The following is a 24274-nucleotide window of genomic DNA, read 5'->3' as shown; positions in this document are numbered from 1 at the left end:
CGGGGCAGCGTCGGACCGTCGGGCCGGGGGCGCGGGCGGGGCGGGCGGGGCTCCGGGGGCGGGACTCAGGGGGCGTGACCGGAGCTGGAGGGGGCGGGGCTTCGGGCCTGGGGCCTGGGGGCGGGGCTTCGGGGCCTGGGGCGTGGAGGGCGGGGCTGGAGGGGGCGGGGCCTCTGGGCGGGGGGCGCGCGGGGCCGCGGGCCAGGGGCGTGGAGGGCGGGGCGCGCGGGCGGGGAGGAGGGGGCGGGGCCTAGGGCGGGGCGCGGGCGCGGCGGGGCGGGGCCTCGGGCGGGGTGCGGGCGGCGATAGGCCGGGGCGCCATCCGGGGCCTGCTCGGCGCCGCTCGTCGCCCTGAAGGCAGCAACATGGCGGAGGTGAGCGGGGCCCGGCGGGAGGCGGCTGCGCGGCCCGGCGTCCCCGCGTCTCCGGCGGCCTGGCGTCCGGGCCTCCCCGCGTCCGCGGGCGGCGGCGGGGCGGGCGGACGCGGGCTCCGGGCGGGACTAGGCCGCGGCGGCGGGCGGAGGCGGCGGGTAGGGGAGCCGGCGGGGACGGCGCCGAGTCGCGGCCGCGGTGGACGCGGAGCCCGGGCGCTGCCTCGGGGCGTCTGCGGGCGGGGCGGGGGCTGCGGCAGTGCGGGGCGGGAGCGGGGGAGGGCCGCGGGGTCCCGGCCGCGGGCGCGGAGGGGAGTGCAGGGCGGGCGCCGGGCGCCGGGTCCGGGGTCCGCGGACACTGCGCTCGCTCCGGCCCTCGGCGGCCTGTCCCCTGCGCGCTGGGGGCGCGTCCCTCGGGACCGGGGATCCGGCGGCGGAGGGGAGGCCCGGGGACCGGACCCCCGGGAGGGACCGGCGTCTCCGCGCTCGGGACCGAGGGTGGGTCCGTTCCTGTTGGCGGAGACGGTCCGGCTGCGCCCCGGCCTCCGCTCGGCCCGGACCGGGGCCCCGGCGCGGGGTGCGCAGGTGCCGGAGGACGCGGCCGGGACCGGAGGGCCGGGGCTCGGGGTCCCCGAGATGGCGGTGGCGTACCCACCGCCGCGGGTCGGGAGTCGCCGGGCGCCCTGAGCTCGCGTCCGCGCCCCGGGCCGGAGGGAGGCCGGGCGGCCGGGAGGGGCCGCGGCGAGCGCCCCGGGCCGGTGTCCCCGCACCTCGGGCGCCCGCTCACCGCTCGTCTCTTCTCCCCGCAGGCTTCCTTCGGGAGTTCCAGCCCAGGTGCGTCCCCGCTCCCTCCCGGGTCCCGGGTGCGGGGGGTCAGCTGGGGTCCCCGCAGTTTGTCCTCGGGGCCTCCTGTCCGTGTGGGGGAGTCCGTGTCCATCTTGGTCGGTGAGCTGCGCTCGGCCCGGAGGAGCGGGACCCGGAGGAGGTCTCCCAGCCGCGGGCCTGCTGCTCCCCTCGCAGGGGGACCGGGCGCGGAGCTGGGAGCAGACCTCACCGGGGTGCCCCCCCTTCCCTCCCTGCTCCCCCTGCTCCCCCAGCTCCCCCAGCTGGAAACGGCTCGTCCCAAGTCGTCCTTCCAGGCTTAGATGCTCAGCGCAGACGTTGGTTTGGCGTCGGGGAGACATTGGTGACTTGTCAGAAGTTACCATTGATTGACCGCGACACCCCTTCCCCTGATTTTGTCTCCTGCGTTTTTCATCATTGGGAAATGTCTGCAGATCGCGTTACAAACGGGTTTTGAGAGTCACATGCAGCCGCCCGAGGCAGAGGGAATGCAGACTTTCCGAGTTTGGCTCAGCAAAGTGGTGACCATTTTTGAGGCGACACCCTGAGACCCTGGAGCGCGGCGTCTCGGCCTCCTGGGGCTCGGGCGCCCCAGACGATGCGACCCCAGCGAGGCCTGGCCCCAGAGTCTGCAGAGCAGCATGGCTACAGGTCGGGTCGGGTGAGGGCCTGGCCTCCTGGGCTGAAATGTGAGGGTGGCTTTGTTTCCCCTCTTGGCTGCCTGCTCCCCTCCGAGCGGAGCTGGTCCAGCCCGGACTTGACACTGGGGACGCTTGGGACAGCCCTGGGCTCACCTCCGGGGAGCCTGGACGAGCTCCCCAACCCCTTCCCCGCGGCCTCTGCACCGGTGGGCTCCTGGCAGGTCGCTTGGTGTCCAGCCCCCTTTGGGGGTCTCAGGGAGTGACCACCGGAGATTGGCAACTAGTCCGCACCAAGGACAGGACATTTTGGGCTCTTTTAAGAACAGCCGTCTCTGTCTTTACATTTAAAAATGGATTTAAAACCTTCCTCTAATTTTGAGACAAACATTTTTTGTTAGAACTGATTTCAGGAAAAGAGTATTTGTGTGCCTGCTGCCAAACATCTGGGTGATAGTGGAATTTTGCCGTTTTGTTCCGCTGTCTGCTGTTCAGACATTGCAATCTAAGTAAAAAGCAAAGAGACTGTGGCTTTGGTGTTTAAACAAATTTATAACCTGTCTTCAATCGATTAGTCAATTTTAAAGGGAATTTTAGAGCTAGAAGAGACTCTTGAGGTCGTTTAAGCGAATCCTGTGTTTTACAAATGAAAACCTGGACGCAGGCCCAGAAGTTTAAATGACGGCCTCAGGCCCCGAGGCCATAGCGGAGCCAAGAGCAGACCCCAGGCCCTCACTGCTGGCTGTTGAATCCCTTCCATGGACCCCCAGCCGCTGCGAACGGTGGTGGGGGACAGAGGGCAGGGCTGCCCTCCGAGTGCTGGAACGGTACCCCCTCTGTCACCCTGACACCGCGCCACAGGGTTCCAGGAATTCCTCAGACAGTGGATGTTTTCTTTTGAGCTATTTAGTATTTTTTTCCTTTAAATTGAGTTAACGCACCTGTATACTTTAACGGGTTTTTAAATGAGCAGATAATATTTTTCAGCATTACAAAGGAAGCATCATAATGTAAACCTCCTAGAGAATTAAGTCCCATAGAAATTATGTGTTTTTTGGAGCAAATGATCAGAGTTCTCCAAACTCAGAATCATAAACATTGACTTAAGTCTGTGATTTTTTCCATAGAGAAAAATCTTAGGTCTAGTTCAGGATTCTATTAATGACCTCATACTGTCCGTAAGTGTTCGAAATTTTAAAATATTGAATAACTTGACTGAAAGGAGATCAAACTTTTTTTTTCTTTTTTTTTATATATATACTTTTATTGATTTTCTACAAAGAGGAAGGGAGAGAGACAGAGAGCTAGAAACATCGATGGGAGAGAAACATCGATCAGCCGCCTCCTGCACACCTCCTACTGGGGATGTGTCCGCAACCCAGGTACATGCCCTTGACCGGAATCGAACCTGGGACCCCTCAGTCCGCAGGCCGACGCTCTATCCACTGAACCAAACCGGTCAGGGCGAGATCAAACTTTTTATGTTGAATGTGTGTCTTTCCACTTCTCCCTCCATTCACCCCAAGATTCTGATACTTCCCTCTCTGCTCTGAAAGTCACTGGTCTAATCAGAGTAGATTCTGGAGTAAAGCGAATGGAGGAAATCCCGTTTTTCACCATTTGGGTTTCATTCTCTTGGGATATGGATCCTATTTTCTTTCCCCTTGGTTTTCAGAGCAATCTGCTAACTTCGTGCTGGCCCTTGAAATGCATGACAGCCATATAAGCAAGTATGACTTGACCGAAACCACTGGCAGGGGCTACACCTCCCAAAGCCTGCAGATGTGGTTTTCTGTGCTCCCCTCAGAGAGCGTAAGAACGTCTTAACGTTCTAGACCCAGAGAAGAGCACCTGTCAGTGTAATGCCTTCCGAGGAATGCCGGGAGCTTCAATGCCGCTGTCGGCATGAAAAGTGACCGATAGGCTCTTGCTGGCGGCATTGTGGACAGCTGCTTGTTGCGTAATAACTCGCATGAGTTCCAAAGCCAGATTTCTGTTGTATTTTGCACCTTTTTTTTGAGGTTTAGAATTTGGGTAACATTTATATTCTCTTTAGTCCGCAGGCTGATGCTCTTATCATCGGCTAGGGCTATGTTCTCTTCTCCCAAAGTGTTTAGCCTTAGTTTATAACAGATTCTTGTGGAATCTTTCCTTCATAACCCTTCTGACATTTTCTATTGCTTTAGACGAGTGTAACAAACTAACCTCAGAGCAGGTTTGACTTTTCCATTAGGACATTTTTCAGGGCCGCTCCGTTTGAAAATCACTTTGCTGCTGTGATAAGTCTTCCTCGCATGGGTGGACCCCTTGTGAAAGTTGTTCAGTTACTCTGCCTGCGTCCTTTGCTGGTTTAGATACCTTTTCAGAGCTGTATGGTCTTGCTTTATAAGCTGTAAGGTATATAGTAAATGCGCTCAATAAAGCCCACATGTAAACAGTAAAAGGAACTGGCAGAAGAACACACATTATTTTCTTTTGTAAATACCCTTGTGAACTTGTAAAGTGATTGTGTTTGTTTTATTCCAGTTGGGTCTTTGTCTTCTGAGGATCATGATTTTGACCCCACGGCTGAGATGTTGGTCCATGACTATGATGACGAAAGAACTCTTGAAGAAGAGGAGATGATGGACGAGGGTAAAAACTTCAGCTCTGAAATTGAAGACTTAGAAAAGGTAAAGGATGGTACTTAATATTTTAATACAAACTTTCAGCAAAGACTTTGAAGTTCTGTTGTAAATTATTTTACAATCTGTTTGATCTAACTTTTATAGAATGTCACTGATTTTCTCATTATTTTGGAGGATAGCCTAGTAAGTACATTCTTATTTAATTTTTCCAAATTATTTTCCATCTGCTAAGCTAATTTCCAAGTGTACACCAGCCCAGTGAAGGAGGAACCTGGAGATGGCCCAGGTGGGCTCCTGGTGGTCAGGGGTAGGCCCTGGGCTTAGCTTCGACTCTTAGCCCAGCCTCCATGGGTTAGACCGCCCTGTCCTGAGGGTCCAGCTTGCGTTTACCTGCAGGAGGTACAGGGAGAAGTCTTCTCCTTCAGGTTACTGACAGTCTGTGGAATACTCTCAAGAAAATTAAAAGAGAAAAAGTTCTGCTCTGTTTTAAAATGTAAGTTAGTAATATCTCATTTTCTTTTTTTTTTTTAATATATTTTATTGATTTTTTACAGAGAAGAAAGGAGAGGGATAGAGAGTTAGAAACATCAATGAGAGAGAAATATCGATATGCTGCCTCCTGCACACCCCCTACCGGGGATGTGACTGCAACCAAGGTACATGCCCTTGACCGGAATCGAACCTGGGACCCTTCAGTCCATAGGCCAACGCTCTATCCACTGAGCCAAACCGGTTTCGGCAATATCTCATTTTCTACCCCCCAGTTGTCTTTTAAAAAATTGGCAGGAGTAAATGTAGTTTGTAACTTTTTAGATCCAAAATCAATATAAATTCAAAGGAACTGGATTTTAAGTCACATATTTATAGCAGGACTACAGAGAGGCCAATCCTAGGAGTCACCTTGAAAAAATGTAGGATTATACTTATCTGTACATTAACCCAATTTGCAAGTTTCCAGTCAGCCCAGAGTAACAAAACCTTTCAGAAATGCTATTCAGTACAGTAATGATCTTTGGAGGGTTTTTACATTTATTTTTATTTTTTGTAATCCTCACCCGAGGATATTTTTCCATGGATTTGTTTTGTTTTGTTTTGTTTTGTTTTAGGGAGAGTGGAAGAGAGAGGGAAAGACAGAGAAAAATATCAGTGTGAGGGAAACACATCAGTTGGTTGCCTCCGACCAGGGCTGGGGCCCAAGGAGCCTGCAACCGAGGTCCATGCCCCTGATGAGGATCGAACCTGGGACCCTGTGGTCCACAAGCCGACGCTCTGTCCACTGAGCCAACCCGGCCAGGGATAATCTTTTGAGTTTCCATACCCTTTTTTCTTGTTTGGCATCTTCGGCGTGCCCCTGAGGCTGTAAGCGGCAGAAGGGCAGGACCTTGCTGTGCCCCACGCCGGGCGCAGCGCCTCTTGGTGCAGGCCCTGCTCGGGCAGTGTCTGGTGACACCAGAGTCCCTGGGACACAGCCTGCCTGTCAGTACTCCCGTCCCAAGGCGGAGCTCAGCCTTTCCCTTACCCTGTGCGGGGCCTCCCTCCCCGTACCATCCTTCCTGGGTGTCGGTCTTCCATCCCCTGTACCCACAGTTTATTTGACAGATTAGTGCATGAATAGATTGTTTTAAAGTTATTTATTTGAATAATTATAAGTAGTCCTATACACTTTAGTAGTTAAATTACCCTTGAACAATGTGGAGTTAGCAGCGCCGATCCCCACACAGTAGAAAATCCAATGTAACTTTTGATTCCCCAAAAACTTAACTAATAACCTACTCTTTTTTTTAAAGATATATTTTTACTGATTTCAGAGAGGAAGGGAGAGAGGGATAGAAACATCAATGATGAGAGTCATTGATTGGCTGCCTCCAGGATTGAGCCCTCAAAGGGCATGTGCCCTTGACTGGAATCAAACCTGGGACCCTTCAGTCCACAGGCTCTGTCCACTGAACAACACCAGCTCGGGCACTAATAACCTACTCTTGACCAGAAGCCGTAATGATAATACAAATAGCCAGTTAGCCCATATTATGTATGTGTCATACACTGTATTCTTGTAACAAAGTATGTTAGAGAAAAGAAAATTATAAGGTATGTCTGCAAGTTTCTAAAAAAGTGTCACAGATCTCCAAAAAGTTTTTCCAGTATATATATTGGAAAAAACCCACTTCTGGGCAGACCCATACCATTCAAGTTGTGCTTTAGACTCACATGGACACTACTTTCAGATGGGTCAGTGGGGGGATCAGGACTGGGGGCCACTGTGAGGCATGGCCAGGAAGAGAACTGGGGTCCTGGGATTCGAACCAAGAGCAAAGCCTCAGTTTTCTCATCTGTCAGATGGTGGTAATCATACAAATTTCACTGGATGGTTCAGGAAAATGAAACCAAAACAGTTGGTATAGAAGATAGACAAGTAAATAGTAGGAATACGAAAGGGTCATTGTGTTTTGAACATTAATAATAAATATTGTTGGTGTTAGTAAATGTTCAGCAAAAATTTCCCATCAGGGGTCTTGTAATTAACATGCAGAGTAAACCGTCAGTTGCAAGGAAACAAGCAGAAAGTTACGTGAAGTGATTGATTGATTGATTGATTGATTGGAAATGTTTTGAAGGCAAATCTTCACACAGGTATGAAAGCTAGAGAAAAAAGTCTACATTAAAGCAGATACTTGAGGAATTCCTTAAAAAGTGAAGTGGAACTGGAAAATGGGAAGGAGACGCTAAGTGTTAGGTGTTTGTTAGCACGTTGACAATAGCGCTGGTGCCTGAGGCTGCTTTCTGGCAGCGGAACAGAAAGGAAAACTCCTCTGGGCTGTGCCTCGGTGCCCCCCCCACCCCCCCCCCCCACCCCCCGTGGTGGGCTTTCTGGACCTGTGGGGGCCGGTGGCCAGGGCGTGCCCTGAGTTCCCTTTGCCCCGCCCGCCCGCCCAGGAAGGAAGCATGCCCCTGGAAGACCTGCTGGCCTTCTACGGCTACGAGCCCGTGCTGCCCGCCCCCGCGGAGCCCAGTGCCCACAGCTCCCCAAGCGAACTTGCCGACGAGCTGCCAGACATGACACTGGACAAGGTAAGTGCATCCCAGGAGGCATTCCAGGCCCATTGCCACCGACTCATGCCTTAACGCAGCCGAGTCCCTCATTCTGAAGGGGGAACTTCTCGCCCACTGCTCTCTTCCCTCTGGTGACGGGTGTAAGTAGTTTGGCCGTGACCGCACTACTTTGAAAGTAGTGGCTTCACAAGACTGCATGTTTCAGTGTTCGTCCATGTTTCCCATCTTTCCTGTCGACATATTGTGCCTGAACTTAGATTCTGTCCTAACCCCTGTGGACCCTCCGAACACTTGAATGCCTTGATCAGGAAAGCCCCAGAAGCCTTCAGACCAAGCGGCGCAGGCGGGAGGGTGGGCGCGAAGTTCTGCGTGCTGGGCCGAGCGGCCGAGGCTCGGGGACGCTCTGCAGGCTGGGCGGGAGGCCTGTCCGCTGAGGAGGATTCACACAGCCCTGTCTCTGCTAACAGATCCCTGGGAAGCGTCCCTCGCCTTTCCGAGCTCAGGCAGGGAGAGGAATCCACATCTTGGAACCTCTTCCTGTGAGTTACGTTCCCCCTTTCCAGTCACATGTGATATTCATGCACCACAGACCTTACTGACCGGCGTCCCTCAGCCCCCCGGAGTGTCTGCTGTCACAGCACAAGTGACCACACTGCCCGCTGCTCTCCACCTCGTGTCACTCGTCAGAGCGGACGTTGGCTGCTCCAGGCTGCTGGGAGGGGGCTGAGGGGGCTTTCGGCTTTGTTTTGAAGTCACCCCTCAGTATCTGTTGGGGCGGGTGGCGGGGTTGGAGCTCGCCCCCACGAAGAGAAATACCCAGGGAGCTCACATCCCTTGTGTGGAATGCATCTCCATCACCCCAGGCTCTGCAGCCGTCTCCAGAGCACTTGTCAGACCCCACACTGTGGAAACTGCACAGAGTTGTGCTGGCTCGTTTGGGGGAAAATGACGCGAAAAAAGTCTGTGCGTGTTCAATACTGACAGCCTTGCAGGCAGTGCGCGTGCGCAACCCGGGACATTTTTTCCCAGTTTTATTTTTATTTTTTATTCCCAAATGTTTTTGATCTGCAGTGGGTTGACTTATGGATGCGAAACCCTCAGATACTGAGGGCAGACTGCTATTTATTTTCGCAGAAAGTGATTTTAATTGTTAACCACTTAGAAGTGAGATTATTTTTGTTTTAAAGTGACTAAAAACTAGTCTGCAGCTTCAGGTAAGGCAAATTGTTGTACATGTATAGTTATTAATTAGGCCTACGTCTTAAATGTTATTAAATATTTACATGACATAAATTACAGAATTTCAAATTCTCAAAACTAAGGGAGCTTCAACTCGTTCTTAATTGTATCATAACCACAATAATGTTCATGAATAACGTTATAAAAAGACATTTTTAAAAATTGGGAGATGGGATTAGCGCTAACTCCAGCACTGCATTCCTGTTCTTACAGGAGGAAATAGCAAAAGACCTGTTGTCAGGTGACGACGAGGAGACGCAGTCTTCCGCAGACGACCTGACGCCGTCTGTGACGCCCCACGAGGCTTCGGACTTCTTCCCGCGGCCTTTACGCTGTAAGAGACCCAGTCCCCGCTGCCGGAGCCGGCTCTGCTCTAGCTGGAGTGCACTTTACTGCCTTCAGTAGTTTGTCAAAACATTCCAAGATTTTTACTTAATTGACATAAAATGCTATTATAATCTGAATAAGAATATAACCTTTTTTTATTGGGATAGAGGTCAACTAATACTTTATTTAAAAAATCAAAACATTTGCCTAGTTTTGCAAGGCTGCTTTCTTTCCCAAGATTCATCTATTGCTATGATAATCCTAGTTCAACCATGAACTTTTATAGGCATTTTTTTGGACTTCAGTTAGGAACCCCTTACTCTCTGTCAACAATAAAAAATTTAAATAAAAAATAAAATAGCCCTTACTCCCCTGGTTTTGAAAACTGTCAGTTGCTCAAAAAGCAATTAAAAACATATATTTTTATTGATTTCAGAGAGGAAGGGAGGGGGGAGAGAGAGAGAGAAACATCAATGATGAGAGAGAATCATTCGTCAGCCACCTCCCGCACATCCCCCAGTTGTGCCCTGACTGGGAATCAACCGTGACCCCCTGGTTCATTGGTCGATGCTCAGCCACTGAGCTACACTGGCCGGGCTAGCGTTTTTTATTTTTAGTGATTTATTTGCTCCTTTTCTTTCCTTTCATTTCTTGTGTTATCCCTTAATATTTATCAGTAATATTTAGACGGTCTTTGAACAAGAGTAATTTCTTACGGGCAGCTCGCTTATTTCCCAAGTGCTCTGTGGGTGAGCCGTTCAGTTGACAAGCTGGGATACAGGAGCGCACTGTGCACAGACCTCCCTGACGGCCGAGGGTGCAGCTCCCGTGGGCTCCGGCTATTCTGGTGGCCGCATGGCCGGCCTTGCGCCTCCCCAGGCGAGTGACTGGACACATGACGCATGAGGGCACTGTCCCTGCGGCAGCCACTGCAGGGCTCGCTCTGATGTGTCAGAAATGGGAGGAGCTCAAAGGGTTAGGATAGTCTTGCTGATCTCAGTTATTCAGCAAATTTCAGTAAATTCCATGTGCCAGGCCCTCTTCCAAATGCTACAGAAATAGCCAATAAAAACCTTTTTTGAAAATTTAATTTTCTTCTTCTCAGCAAATACTACTTGTGACGGAGATAAAGAATCAGAGATTGAAGATGTTGAAACAGACAGTGGTAACTCACCTGAAGATTTGAGGAAGGTAAATTGAGTTACCATAACTTAGTGGGCTATTTGGACCAAAGTATTAAAGTAGCACTTTAAAACATTTTTAAAAATATATATTTTTATTGATTTCAAAGAGGAAGGGAGAGATAGAGATAGAAACATCAGTGATGAGAGAGAATCATTGATTGGCTGCCTCCTGCATGCCCCCTACTGGGGATCGAGCCCACAACCCAGGCCTGTGCCCTTGACCAGAATGAAAACCAGGACCCTTCAGTCTGCAGGCCAATGCTCTATCCACTGAGCAAAACCGGCCAGGGCTTAAAACGTTTTAAAAATAATGTAAGAAATGTTGGCCCTGGCCAGTGTGATTCAGTTGGTTGAGCGTCGTCCTAGACACCAAAAGGTTGAGGGTTCGGTTCCTGGTCAGGGCACATCCCAGGTTGCTGGTTCAGTTCTCAGTGTGGGTGTGTGCAGTCGGCAACCAATCGATGTTGCCCTCTCATACCCGTGTTTCTCTCTTCCTCTCCCTCTCAAAAAAATTTTTTTAGTTTTGTTATTACATGATGAAGATTTTTGACCTGCAGTAACCAAGTAATGAGTTGGAAATTTTTTCTAATACTTATTTTTATAATACGTTGTTTTTACTTGTGAATTTCCCTGTAGGAAATAATGATCGGTTTACAATATCAGGCTGAGATCCCCCCTTATCTTGGAGAGTATGATGATGATGATGATGAGCAAGGTAAGGAGGCTTTGATTTTTATAGTGTTTGGTAGGCCAAGTTACCCCTGCATGTGCTTATTTTAGTGTCTGATTATAAACCAGTGTTGGTCATACACAGATGGACTTGAACCGGGGACACTGGGCTGGCAGAGGAATACTGCATCAGAATTAGCGAGGGCCTGGGCGGGGGCAGCTGCTGGCAAATACTGCTTGTGACTTGGAGACCAGGCAGGTTTGGCCATGTGACTGACCTTTCTCCCGGCGAGTTGCTTCGTCGTGTGGAGCTGTTACAGCAGAACCACACAGCACACGCTTCCTGAGCTCTTCCTCCTCCGGGTCAGGTTGCCCCCAAGGAGAGGGAGGCAGTTCTGGCCACCCTCCCCTAACCTGCCTGCGGGGTGCTGGGCAGATGTCCTGGGAGGCAGGCATGCAGGTCGACTTCAGTGCCCCAGCCTCCCCCACCGCCACATGCCACACTCCTTGGCGCCGTGCTGTGCGCGCACTGTCGCCGTAGATGCACACATGGAGGTGGCCTCGGCCGGCACGCAGGGGAGGGCATGAACCCAACGGCCTCCTTTAGCCGCTGGAGCGCTGGGCCTCAGCGACGTGAACACGGCTCAGCCCTGTGATGGGGCTCAGCATGGCAGCGAGTCGGCTGCTGGTGGGCCTGTTGTGGTCCTGTCCCGGAGCAGGCACGGAGGGAGGAAGCCGTGTCCCCCGGGCTCGTGTGTGCCCTGTTCCTGGGCTAATTGCCGGGGTCCAACCCCAGCAGGTCCAGGCGTCCCCAAAGGCGTGGACGGAGTCGGCGAAGACTATCCACCCTCTTCCTATGGTGGAGTCCGATCCGTCCCGAGTGTGGGGCGCTTACCTAGGGGTCCCTGTTCGGGCGCCAGATGCCGGGGTCCAACCCCAGCAGGTCCAGGGGTTCCCAAAGGCGTAGACGGAGTCGGCGAAGAAGGAATGACACAGAGACAGCGTTCAGTTGATCAGCAGCCTAGCCAGGATCTCCAGCCAAGTTCTGGTCTCGATCTCCAGAGAGGTTCTGCTCAGGTTCTCCAGTCAGGTTCAGTCACCAGATTCTAGTCAGGCTCTCCTGCCAATCTCCGCAGTCAGGTTCAGTCCAGGATCCCCTGCCATGCTCTCTCGCCAGGCTCTGCCTCCAGGCTCCGAGGCCAGTCCCGGTCCAGGATCCTCCGGCATGCTCTCGCCAGCGAAGTTCTTCTGTCTCTAGAGAACGTTCTGTGTAGGTTCTGTGCCTAGGCTCTGTCTCTCTTGGTCCTGTCTTCCAAGCCCTGTGTCTTGCTGTCTTGTTACACCTGTATTTATACCAGTTCATTTTAATCCTGTCAATCTCTATTACAAAGGTTAGGGCGTTTCTTATCTCCATTCCAGGGAGTAAAGATTATGTAGCTTCAGCATGCTTGTTCATAGTTAAAGTGATTAATTACCCGCCTGGCACTTAGTTAAGGGGTTTTATTCCCTCCCTAACTTCAGGGGAAAATCCCTACTTGGGGATTCAACCTTTCTCGGAGAGGTGACCTTGGTTAAAACACAGCGCCAAGAAGGTGAGCAAACATATTAAGAACCGTATGCCATATATGCCAGGTCCCTTGAAACAGCAAGGATGGATCTGCTCCCGGCAGAGGGCGGGCTCAGCATGGCAGCGAGTCGGCTGCTGGTGGGCCTGTTGTGGTCCTGTCCCGGAGCAGGCACGGAGGGAGGAAGCCGTGTCCCCCGGGCTCGTGTGCGCCCTGTTCCTGGGCTAATGAGTTCCTTTCTCAGCGTCTGAAGATGGAGACCAGCTCCTTTGGCGTCCCGGGGTGGTTGCGGAGAGCAAAGTGAAGGAGTACCTGGTCGAGGCCGCATTCAGAACTGGAAACGAGAAAATGGTGGACAGGGTTTCGGCTGGAGCACTCACCAGGGACAATGAACAGGTGGGCACCTCAGCTTCTGTGGAAGCAGCAGCCAGCATCTTCTCGGTTGGCCTCATCTAAGCAAGTATTTCTCACACGTCACCTGGACATCCCTCTATTTTATTTTTATTTATTTATTTTGGGTAGCTCTCTTTCTGATAGGTTTTTTAAAAAACTGGGAATATACTGGTTAAAAAAGAAAATCTCAGACCTAGTGATGCTCACTCTGTATTCATTTCTTTTTGGTCTTTTTTCTATACATGACATACATATCTTACTTTAGGTGCTATTTTATATTCTTTAATCACTGAATCTTAGTTTTGCTTGCCATTGAGAGTTCTTTAATACCTCATTCCTGATGACTGTTCCACCTGTAGCTGTAACATCACTTAGACATTATGGGGCTTTTAGTTTATTCTGGAACTTCACTCTCCTGGTTGTGTGGGGTGGGTGGGAGTATTGCCCATTAAGGACCCTTTGAAAACTCTTGTTTTGCCCCTGATATCATTTTGCCCTCATGCACCTTTACCCACCGGCCCACGGGATCCTCATTAATGGGCACCCAGGGGTGGGGGGACTTAGGCTTGTTCTCAAGTAACAGAGAAGTCACAGTGACTGAACTTCAGAGTAGTTTTATCAGCTGTCAAAGGAACTCCCATTGGGTTTTTGTGCTAATATTCCATTAAAACTACAAATTAATTTTGGAAGAATTAGTGCCTTTAACACATTAGCTCTTACACTTCAAGAATATGATCTGTGATTCTCCATTTACTTGGACTTTTTTTATCACTCAGGTGTTTTTGTTTATTTGAATATGACGTGCATCTGATTAACTTAATTCAATGTTTTTTAAAGTATGTATGTACTCAATGCTATTACAAATGGGATCTCTGTTATATTTATAATTATACGTTGTCTATATAGAGGAATGTCAATTATTTTTAAATTTTTTCTTAAGCTATTGAAACTAACGGGATGATTTCCAGTTGTTTCTCTTAGGTTTTCTGATCTCAGAGCTATTACTGCATTACACGTGTGCTCCTTTCTCACCATTATGCCTCTGGCTCCTGTTCTTTCTTAACTGCGTTGCCGTAGCTCTCGGGCCTTAGTGATAGTGACGTGAGCCCTGCTTTTCTGGGAGGCCATGCACCTGAGGCAGGCGTGGGGAACCTGCTTTCGGCCAAGGGCCTTTGGAGATTTATGACGTCATTCTGGGCCACACAGAATTATTAACGATCAGACGTTGCATTAACTCGCCCTCATGCCTTGGCAGGGCCCGACCCAGTGGGTTCTCGGGCCTCCCAAGGGCCCGGCCGGAGGCTCCCAGCCCGCCCTCAGACTTCACCCTCGGAGCGCGACCAGCCTGGCCCGACACGGCTGTCTTCCTGACAGTGAGGTGGTGGCCTCCTGATAGCTGGTGTAGTTTTGTTCTTCTTTAAAATTAGAAATGGGTACTAATTTATCATACGCTTTTTTAGCAGCTATTGAGAGTGATAATTACTGCATTGATTATTAACCTATTGATATATTAATAGGCTTGCCAATATTGAGCTATCCTTGCCTTTCTTGAAACTTACTTGGGAGGGTGGAGTATTATTTAACTTGTAATTGATTCCTGTCTGCTTCTATTTAATGTATTCATAATTTCCAACAGATTTAATAGGAAGAAATTCTAATTTTAGCACGTTAAGCACCCGGCCTGTTTTGAAAGTGACTGACAGGGCACTTAACGTGTTAAAAAGTGACACTTCATGGTGGATGGAAATGACTGAGACCATTGTAAACCCATTTGTTGAAATGCCCACACTTCTAGTCTCAGCCTGCTGCTGCTCTCTCTTACTAAACACTCAAAGGCAGGGAGTAGGGGTGACGAGAGGACTAGAGTTCTCATTTCCCAACTAGAAACAGTAACATAGGAGAGGGGATTCCCAGTTCAGAAGGCCAGGCAGCGAAGAAAAGGTCAGGAACGATCCTGGTAGGTGCTTCTGTGCTGTGGTGCGAGAGTGGGCAAGGGCCTCCCGGGGCACGGCGGTCAGGCTGCAGGCTGAGCAAACCCGCCCGCGTCCTGAAGTGAGAGCGCCTCAGCCCGTGTTGGCCAGGACTTGGAAATACACCGGGGTTTTGGGTGCTTGTTGCTTGTTCTTGGTGCTGCTAAGTATGAGTTTTCTGTTGTTCTGTTGACTTGTTTCCCTTTTTCCAGGCGTTATATGAGCTGCTCAAGTGTGACCATAACATCCAGGAGGCGGTCGAGAGGTATTGCCGCAGCGGAAAGGCATCTCAGGGTGAGAGCACTGCGGCCAGGGGGCAGGACGGCCTCTGGGTCGGAGCATGCACAGCTCCTCACGGTCTCCGCTGGCCTTCGTAGCAGATAATGTTTCCTTTCTCTGGCCTCTGTTCTTAGACTTAACAGAGATTACAGATTAGTCCCCGTCATGACATTTCACAATGCTTAGGTTTTGTTTTGCTTAATCAAAATGCATAATTTTGCCCTGACCGGTTTGGCTCAGTGGATAGAGCGTCGGCCTGCGGACTGAAAGGTCCCAGGTTCGATTCCGGTCAAGGGCATGTACCTTGGTTGCGGGCACATCCCCAGTGGGGGCGTGCAGGAGGCAGCTGATCGATGTTTCTCTCTCATCGATGTTTCTAACTCTCTATCCCTCTCCCTTCCTCTCTGTAAAAAAAATCAATAAAATATATTAAACAAAATTTTTTTAAAAAAATGCATAATTTTGATTTCAGTGTTTTTGTCATGACGTGGATAGGTTGCAGGCCCCATAGCTTTCACTAAGTAGGTGAGTTAGTACTTACTGATATTACAGAAATGGCTGGAGCAGTACCACAGCTGGAAACAGTGCATTGAAACTTGTAGGTCAGACAGTATTGAGATGTTTCCTTGTAGAAGCTGCTGCTTTGAAAAACATTATTTTAAGTTTCCTCCTTCGTTCCAAGTATTTCTCCCCGGCCCTGTGGACTGCGCATGGCGTTGGGGCCTGGTCCCTGGGTCACGGTGACATGGAGTGTCCTGCCGTGAGTGTCCAGTAGACGGAGCTCGCAGTGTTGCTGTCCGCCAGGGAGCTGCCGGGTTCAGCCTTTTGATTGAGAGCATGGACTTCTCCTCATGTCCAGAGGATAGCTCTGGACACGGACTTTAAAGAAATATGTCCTGATTTTATGGTCTAATTAAAGAACTTAGGGTTTTGATGTAAGACCAAAATAAGGCCCCCCCCCCCAAATAAAACATTTTTTCTAATTAAAGAAAGTATATGTTCATTGTTTTAAAAAATCAGACCATTAGCATAAATTATAGAAAAACATTCAATTCTTATCCCACCATGCAGAAAAAATAGTCAGTGTTTATATTTTGGTATTCTAGACTTCTGATAAGATCTGTGGTATGCATACTTATTGTAATCCTAACTGAAATCTCAGACATATAGAACCTGTGTGTGTGTGTGTGTGTGTGAGTGTGTGTGTGTGTGTGTGTGTGAGAGAGAGAGAGAGAGAGTGTGTGTTTATGGCCTTTTATATGGAAAACATGCTGAAAGTCAGTGATTCATATGGAAGTGTTTTGAGTCTAATGAATTTTATTTTAAAATTTCCTTAGAGGGAATGACTGCGTGGACAGAAGAAGAATGCCGGAGCTTTGAGCACGCGCTCATGCTCTTTGGAAAAGACTTCTATCTTGTACAGAAGAACAAGGTGAGTGGGCACACGACTGCAGAGTGGTTGCTGGCCACTGTGATGATTGTGAGCAGTGACTGTCACCTGGGTGGAAACCGGCGTGGCCTGCTCACGCGTCCCTGCTCACGTTTCCAGTCCTGCTCTCGGCGTGGGCTTTGCTCCCGGGGTGGCTGACTGGCGGCCACCTGCGTCCTCTTGGCGCGCGTCGGCGTCCTCCACTCAAGTGGGTTTACTGAAGTTTCAGGAAGTCTTACTCGTCCACCATTTTCTGGACTTTCATTTATTTCTAAACTGTTTAGAGGTTCGTGGCCTCCGAAACGTTTCTCTTTAGCTAGAAGTGCAGGTGCTGAAGAAACTGGTTCTAAAAGCAACTAAAAACCCTGACGACACCCCGTGCCAGCAGCTGTACTCACTGGTATTTACCTAGAGCAGCTGAAAACTTACGTCCACACAAAAGCTTTTACACGACTGCTTATAGCGGCTTTATTCATAATTGCCAAAACGAGGAGGCCATTCAGATGTCCTTGGAGGTGAATGGGTCACCTGTGGTACGTTCATAGGAGGAATATTACTCAGTTCCAAAGAGAGATCAGCTCTCTAGCTACAAAAACTCACCGAGGCTCCTTAAATTATATTCCTAAGTCCAAGGATTCAGTCTGGAAAGGCTGCCGACGGCGATTTCAACGACTGTCTGATTTCTGGGAAGGGCGGCTCTGTGGACAGAGGCAGATTGTTGGTGGTTCCGGGGTTAGCGAGGAGGGGGGATGACGTCGAGCACAGAGGATGCTGGGGCAGGAAACTCTGCGTGACTGCGATGGTGGACCGTGTCGTCATGCCTTTGTCCGGCACCAGGAGTGAACCCAGTGTAACGATGGGCTTTGGGTGATGAACCAAGTGTTTTCTTCCAAAGTGCGTGTGTGTGAGAGCGTGAGTGTCTTCTAGTGGTGTGGGGTAGTTTAGTCTCACTAGGGTTTGCTTTGTTTATCATCCTCACCCTAAAGGGACATAGGGTTCTGAAGCATTTAGATAGGTAGGTCCAGATTATTTTTAAAGTTTTTTTTGTCTGAGGATGTTTTTCCATTGATTTTAGGGAGAGAGGGAAAGACGGAGAGGAACATGGATGTGAGAGAAACACATCGACTGGTTGCCTCCTGCAAGGGCCCTGGTCAGAGCCTGGGCCAGGGACCCCGGTCCGTGCCCTTGACCAGGATCAAACCCGGGACTCTCTGGTCCGCAGGCCGACGCTCTATCCACTGAGCCAGACTGGCCAGTGGATTAATTGTAGCGGCTTTATTCATAATTGCCAAAACGAGGAAGCCATTCAGATGTCCTTGGAGGGGCTCACTCTCTGTGAGTTTGGACAGATATGTCATGGTGTGTATCCAGCACTGTAGTGTCACACAGAGCAGGTCCGCTGCCCTAACACCCTCCGTGCTCTGCCTGCCGTCCCTCCCCACTAACCCTGAAACCACTCACCTCTGCTCTTCGACTGTTTTCCTTTTCCAGAAGGTCGTGGAGCTGGAATCGGATGCCATGCAATGCAGTCTTTTCAGACTGACGTGTTTGACTTAGCACGAGTGTTCAAGGTTCCTCCATGTCTGTTCATGACGTGAGAGATCATTTCTTTTTTTAAAAATATATTTGTATTGATTTCAGAGAGGAAGGGTGAGGGAGAGATAGAAACATCAGTGATGAGAGAGAATCATTGATTGGCTGCCTCCTGCACGCCCCACACTAGGGATCCAGCCCACAACCCAGGCATGTGCCCCGACTGGGAATCAAACCTCTTGATTCATAGGCCAGTGCTCAACCACTGAGCCACACCGGCCGAGCAGTACATTTCTCTTGTCATATTTCTTTTTACTCCATCTGTGGATGAGCCAGCTTGTTGACCCTGTCACTGGTTAGAGCCATCGTGGTCACTTCTGGGCTTTGCCGATGATGACAGCTGTGTGGAGGCTCTCCTGTGGACAGGAGCGCTCATCTCCTTTGCTGGTTTGGGTTCACCAGTGGGTGTGATGACTGATCATATGGCCAAAAGGATGTTTGGTTTTGCAAGAAACTGTCTTCCCAGTGGCTGCAGCGTTGTGCATGCCCACCAGCAAGGGATGCGTGTTGCCCTGGCCACATCCTGGCTGGCATGTGGTGTGTGTGAGTTATGGCCATGCTGATGGCGGGCAGCGGGCCTTGTGTTCACTCCCTCTCCCTGAGGACCTGTCGCGTACTGCTGTTCACCTGCACATCTGTGGGGGCTGATCTGGTCTCTAGCCCATTCTTTTTTTTAAATATATTTTTATTGATATCAGAGGAAGGGAGGAGAGAGAGAGAGAAACATCAATAATGAGAGAGAATCATTGATCGGCCGCCCTCTGCACGCCCCCTGCTGGGGATCGAGCCTGCAACCTGGGCATGTGCCCTTGACCGGAATCGAACCTGGGACCCTTCAGTCCTCAGGCCGACGCTCTATCCACTGAGCCAAAACAACTAGGGCGAGGAGTCTGTATTTTCTACAAAGACTTTAGTGATTTTTATTGAAAGGTATACTTTATCTTTGGTTTAAAAAGCTTGCCCCTATATTATCATCTTAAACCATATGCTCACTAATCAGGGTCAAGTTCCTGACACTTGGTTCTTGGGCACCAGGTCAGCAGTGGAGTTGTGTCTGCGTGTCTGAGCTCCTCCCCGCACTGAACATAGGCGCCTGTTCTGATGGGGAGCCAAGAGCCAGACGCGTGCGGAGGGAGCCCCACTTTTAGACAGGAAATCCCCTAAATTCCAGATGCAGGAGGTGCTGGTCCCATCTCCAAGGGGATCCCAGATCTCCTGAGGATCATGGAGCCTTTGACGGTATGAGGAGGCTCCAGTCCTTTCCCGAAAAGGGGGCCTGCGTGCGACGTCAGGAATTCATGGTTCCCCCAACGCCCATTCATGGCCGGCCCTGGGGTCAGGGACCTGCTGCAGCCAGCGTCAGCGAGGGCAGCGCGGAGAAGTCACGGGCCGGTGTGTGAGGGCTCCATTGAGGGCAGGTGGCTGGTGGATGCACATGTATTATAAACTAGTACAGTTTGGTTTAAATAAAAAACAAACCTTGGGCTTTTGAAGGTGGCCTCATTACTAAGTAGTGTAAATGTAAAGGCATTTCACTAATCACGTTTTCAGGATTTCATCATTGGGAGGATGGAACGTGTCCCGTGGATGAAGCTACTGGTGGTGTAGAAAAAGAGGTAATAAAGAAAAGAGTATTGGGTCTGTTTCTAAAAATCCAACTCCGGCAGGTGAAGACCAGAACGGTGGCGGAGTGCGTGGCGTTCTACTACATGTGGAAGAAGTCTGAGCGCTACGACTACTTCGCGCAGCAGACGCGGTTCGGGAAGAAGCGCTACAACCACCACCCCGGCGTGACCGACTACATGGACCGCCTGGTGGATGAGACAGAGGCCCTGGGGGGGACGGTCAGTTCTCCCGGCTCCACCGCCGCCCGCCCCGACCCCGTCCCTGACCCGCAGCTGAGCATCCTCAACTCCTTCACCGCAGGGGACCTGACAGGTAAAGCGGCCCTGCTGCTGAGCTCTGGGCTGGAGTCCTCGCCTCCACGTCATCGGACCACGCACTTAACCCTTTCCTTTCCTTCCTTTCCAGCCTTGACCGGCAGTGCAGCGACCCCCGGGGCTGTGAGCTGCGTGGAGGAGGGCTTTCCTCCCCTGGGCAGCATGCCCCGCGGCCCAGTGACTCCCGTGCCTGTGGTGACGGAGGAGCTGCTCGCCCTGCCCAGCAACGGGGAGAGCGACGGCTTTAACCTGTTTGAGACCGGGTTCTACCCCTCGGAGCTGAACCCCATGGCCCTGTGCAGCGAGGAGTCCGAAAGGCCAGCAAAGAGATTGAAAATGGGCCTTGCTGTCCCTGAACCCTTCATGAGTGAGGTTTCTGTGAATAACCTGGGTGTGGACTTTGAAAGCCACACACATCACATCGCCAGTGCCAAAATGGCCGTGTCCGTGGCTGACTTTGGCAGCCTGTCTACCAGCGAGGCCAGTGGCTTCATCAGTGCCCACGCCCTGCACCAGCAGGCCGCCCTCCACTCCGAGTGACCGGCGCGGCCTGCAGCCCAGTGAGCGCGAGGACACGTTGGGCTGGCTTAGTCTTTCACTGGAAGCTTGAACGTTTTCACTATGACATCAGTGATGTCAGGATGTATAGAACTCTATCTTGATTTATCAAGAGTATTTTCATTTCTCAATCCATAAATGTGGAAAACCAGGAGCAGCAGAGCTGGGAAGGAAGATTGGACTCCAGTGCAGCTTTAAGCTCTACTCTCTCCCTCACCTCCCGACCTCTCCACTCCCCTCCTTTCCAGTCTCTTACGCTCCCACGTTTAAAACCTGTAGACAGGCCACCAGCTCAAAACCAGCACATGTTCAGGACCGAATGGAGTGGCTTCTCGTTTAAGTTCCTTTTGCCGTCACGGATGCAGTGGAATAAGTGTTTACAGGTGCCGACCCTGATCCCTGCTAAATGTAGCATTTTTTGGTTTTCTTAATTAAGCAAAAGCAGGGGTAGGTTTCTTAAAACTGCACAGACATGCAAGGGTTTTTTTAAAATGGAAACTTCTCAGTTATTCAGCCAGAGCACTTCCGTTTACAAACAGCACGGCCACCTCTGGGAGCTGGCGAGGGGCTGTGCGCAGGGCGCAGACGCTCGGATGTTTCTGGATTCTCGGCCAGGGCACCTTCCGCAGAATGGCTTGTTTTACTGTCGGGAGATTTATGAACTTCATTGATTGCTACAGATCGGGCGTGTGAAGATGTGTATCCGGATGGGCTTTGTCCACCCTGGTCAAGGTTGTGATTGGAAAAGCCACACAGGCCACCGACGGCGGCGTCTGTCCCGGGCAGTGGCCTGGCGGGCAGGCTCCTGTTTACATTGTGGGACGCGCTGGCAGCACTGCAGTTCAGCGTGAATGCCGAGGAGGGGCGTCGGGGTTCCACACGCGGCGGGAGAACCTTCAAGTAGACTTACGTGTTTTGTTTAATTTGAACAGGTGACAAGAAAAATGTGAGTTACGACCTGAACTAGACGGTACTTGACCACTTTCAGTTATAAACAGGTTTCGGCACTCAGACGCGCTCGGCTCAGTTTTACTTCCATCGCAGACATCATGTGAGCGAGAAGCTGTTGTCATAAACCTTGGCCATTGTGCTCCATTGACCTGCATCAAAGTGATAAGGGGAACTCACAACATGCAATACAGTGTTAGGATGGACTGAGCTTTGCTTTTATATTTCAGTTAAGACACAGACTTACTTTTCTATTTGCACCGCTTTTAGAATCTTCTGTTTCTGCGAGTGTCTTGCTTTGCAGACGGCTGAAACGTGTGTGTGGCCGCATTGCCGACCGTGGGAGTCTACGTCACCTGGAGGTGGTGCTGGCGTGTAGGTAGATGGTAGCGACCTTAGCCGTGTGGGCAGGGAGGGTATTTATTACACAGACTGTGAACTGCAATGACATCCTGGGTTTGGATGAAGCGTAGTCTTGTTTTCTTTGCAGCATTTTAATGAAGATTGCTTTGAAGTGTTTACACAGTATAGCACATTGACCATAAACTTTAGTTTAGCACAGTGGACAAAAGTAGGTAAGTTAATAACTTAAAATCAGTCTCTAATTTATAGATCTGAAGCTTAGCATTCCTGTGTGCCCACAGCAGCTAGGGGCAGCCTGGGCTGCGTGCTGCCCGTAGCTACTGTCTGCGTTATCTGCGCTGTCAGTGTTGACTGCTGTGGTGGTGTGCTAAGCTTTGGACCTTAATTCTTTTGTTAAGAATCAGTACAACTTCTATGATTTAGTAAGATACTGGCCATAATCTTCTATTGTTACGACTTTGATTTTCCCTAGGTTTACAGTGGCTGGTCGGTGTGACGTAATTTACACAGCGAAGGTCCAGCGCTAACACCAGCCACACTGAGAGCACGGCCATGGCCGGCGCCACCGTCTAGTCAGCGTAGCTAAGCGTTGCTGGGGCTCGATCAAGATGGAAACGGTGTTTCTTATCACAGGTTTTGATGATCAGCAAGTGGAATGGACACGTTAGTTATCTGAATAAAGATTTTTGACCAAAATTCAGAAAATGATATGAGAGAAACATAAACTCCAGCTAGTTTCATAGATGTTCAAATGCCAAGCTGGCTCAGCCTCTTAGAGAGTGCTGGCTGGCTGGCCATGTTTACTTTTAATTCCTTATTAAAATGAGGCAATAATCTGCAAGATTTTTGTATATATGTGTAAATTCTTCCTATCTTTTTAGATCCGATTCCGTATTTTTTGACTGCGTCTGCCATGTATAATACCATTTTTGTGCATGCTTGATGTGACATACATAAACTATACCACTTTGTCCATGTAAAATAGCTATTTATTGAATTTTCTTTTAAAAGCTGGATTGACTGTTTCCCCCTCTCCATTGAGGCATCTTAACACAGAATTTGTTACTGTTTATCAGAAGAATTGCGTTTGAGAGCATGACGATAACGGATTTGCAGTCAGACGAAGAGACAGCGATGCCTTTATTATCAAGTGCTAAGCACAATTCTGTGACAAACGGTGATAAGTTCTTTTTGTTTTTTTCCTTCGCTGTGTTATTTTCATATGAACAAACCAAAAACCCATGGTGAGCGGTTGCAGTGTGGCCGATGCGTCTTTTCTGCGGAGACTTGGGGACAGTGGTGGGTGCGATGGTGCTGCGACTCGAGCAATACTTCCTGGCAGCTGAGCTTGCGCTGCTCAGCGCCTGCTCCTCGGTCAGCTGCTGAATTTACTTGAAGGATGTAGAGTAATTTTACACGATACTAAAGTGTGTACAATTAGGTCAAAGCATTGTGCAATGGTTTCCTAGTAATTTGTACGATTGAAGGTCCTGAGTGTTGGGACGTCCGCTCTCCCAGAGCAGAGTGATTTTAACTATTGAATTTAACCAAAGTCTCCAGTGACTCTTGCAACTCTGAATGTAAACTAATGGAGGAACCTGACCACCAAGGAGATTGTTTGCCCAGTTTCAAAGCACATTGTCTACAAATGGAGATTGAAATAATTTATAAGAATATTGACATTACTATGTTTTTTAAAAAGTTCTTAATTTTTCACTAAAAGGAGGAAGCTATTAGTTTTATTAAATATGGTAGATATTAAAATTCCTCTTAGAAAACCAGTGATCCAATGGTTCCAGTTTGAGCTAAGTACCCTGTGAGTGAAATGAATTAGTGACAATCAGAACAAGTCTTAGTAACAGATATTCAAGAGGAAGTTGCTATTGTTGCATTGATTTTAATATTTGTACATAAACACTGATTTTTTTGAGCATTATTTTGTATTTGTTGTACTTTAATACCTGTACAGGTCCAGAAATAAACATCTGGAAATCTTTTTTTTCTTTCTTGGCTTGTGTGAATATTTGCCACAATTTAATGAGTCTTAAGCTATGACACACAGGTAGATATTTAACCACTATTAAATTGGTTTTAGACAGAGTAAATAAGGTATTTGGTAGATGAGGTAAGTTTTCTGTAAATTCTCTATAATAATTTTCATTTATAATAAAATTAGCCAGCCCAAAGTGAGGATTATGCTTTAAATTTAATTCAGGAAATATTTAATGAACATCTTAATGTTTCAAACACTGTTCTAAGTGGCTTCTAAGAAGACGTGAGACCTGAA

At 49.7% G+C, this 24274-nt stretch overlaps 1 protein-coding gene across 5 annotated transcripts; it reads left to right on the top strand.

The window, feature by feature from the left end:
* The first annotated feature begins 276 nt into the window (after positions 1-276).
* Positions 277-23990, top strand: MIER3 (MIER family member 3). Of its 5 annotated transcripts, none has more exons than XM_059695058.1 (14): positions 277-374; positions 1181-1205; positions 1649-1865; positions 4379-4524; positions 7414-7548; positions 7998-8069; positions 8983-9103; positions 10202-10287; positions 10917-10995; positions 12759-12910; positions 15090-15171; positions 16494-16588; positions 19846-20116; positions 20210-23990. In XM_059695058.1, exons 3-14 carry the CDS (start codon positions 1856-1858, stop codon positions 20656-20658), a joined length of 1698 nt encoding a protein of 565 aa, XP_059551041.1. In that variant the 5' UTR covers positions 277-374; positions 1181-1205; positions 1649-1855; the 3' UTR covers positions 20659-23990. The 5 variants fall into 5 exon arrangements, 4 of the variants coding, with proteins under 4 accessions (XP_059551041.1, XP_059551040.1, XP_059551044.1 ...); XR_009452729.1 differs by lacking the exon at positions 1649-1865 and having other exon boundaries at positions 351-374; positions 20210-21622; positions 22999-23990; XM_059695057.1 differs by lacking the exon at positions 1649-1865 and having other exon boundaries at positions 284-374.
* The last annotated feature ends 284 nt before the right edge of the window (positions 23991-24274 follow it).

This window comes from Myotis daubentonii, chromosome 4 (genome assembly GCF_963259705.1).
Source record: "Myotis daubentonii chromosome 4, mMyoDau2.1, whole genome shotgun sequence".
Classification (NCBI taxonomy): Eukaryota; Metazoa; Chordata; class Mammalia; order Chiroptera; family Vespertilionidae; genus Myotis; species Myotis daubentonii.
The sequence above is the reverse complement of the archived record's forward strand: the minus strand, read 5'-3'. Positions and strand labels throughout refer to the sequence as shown.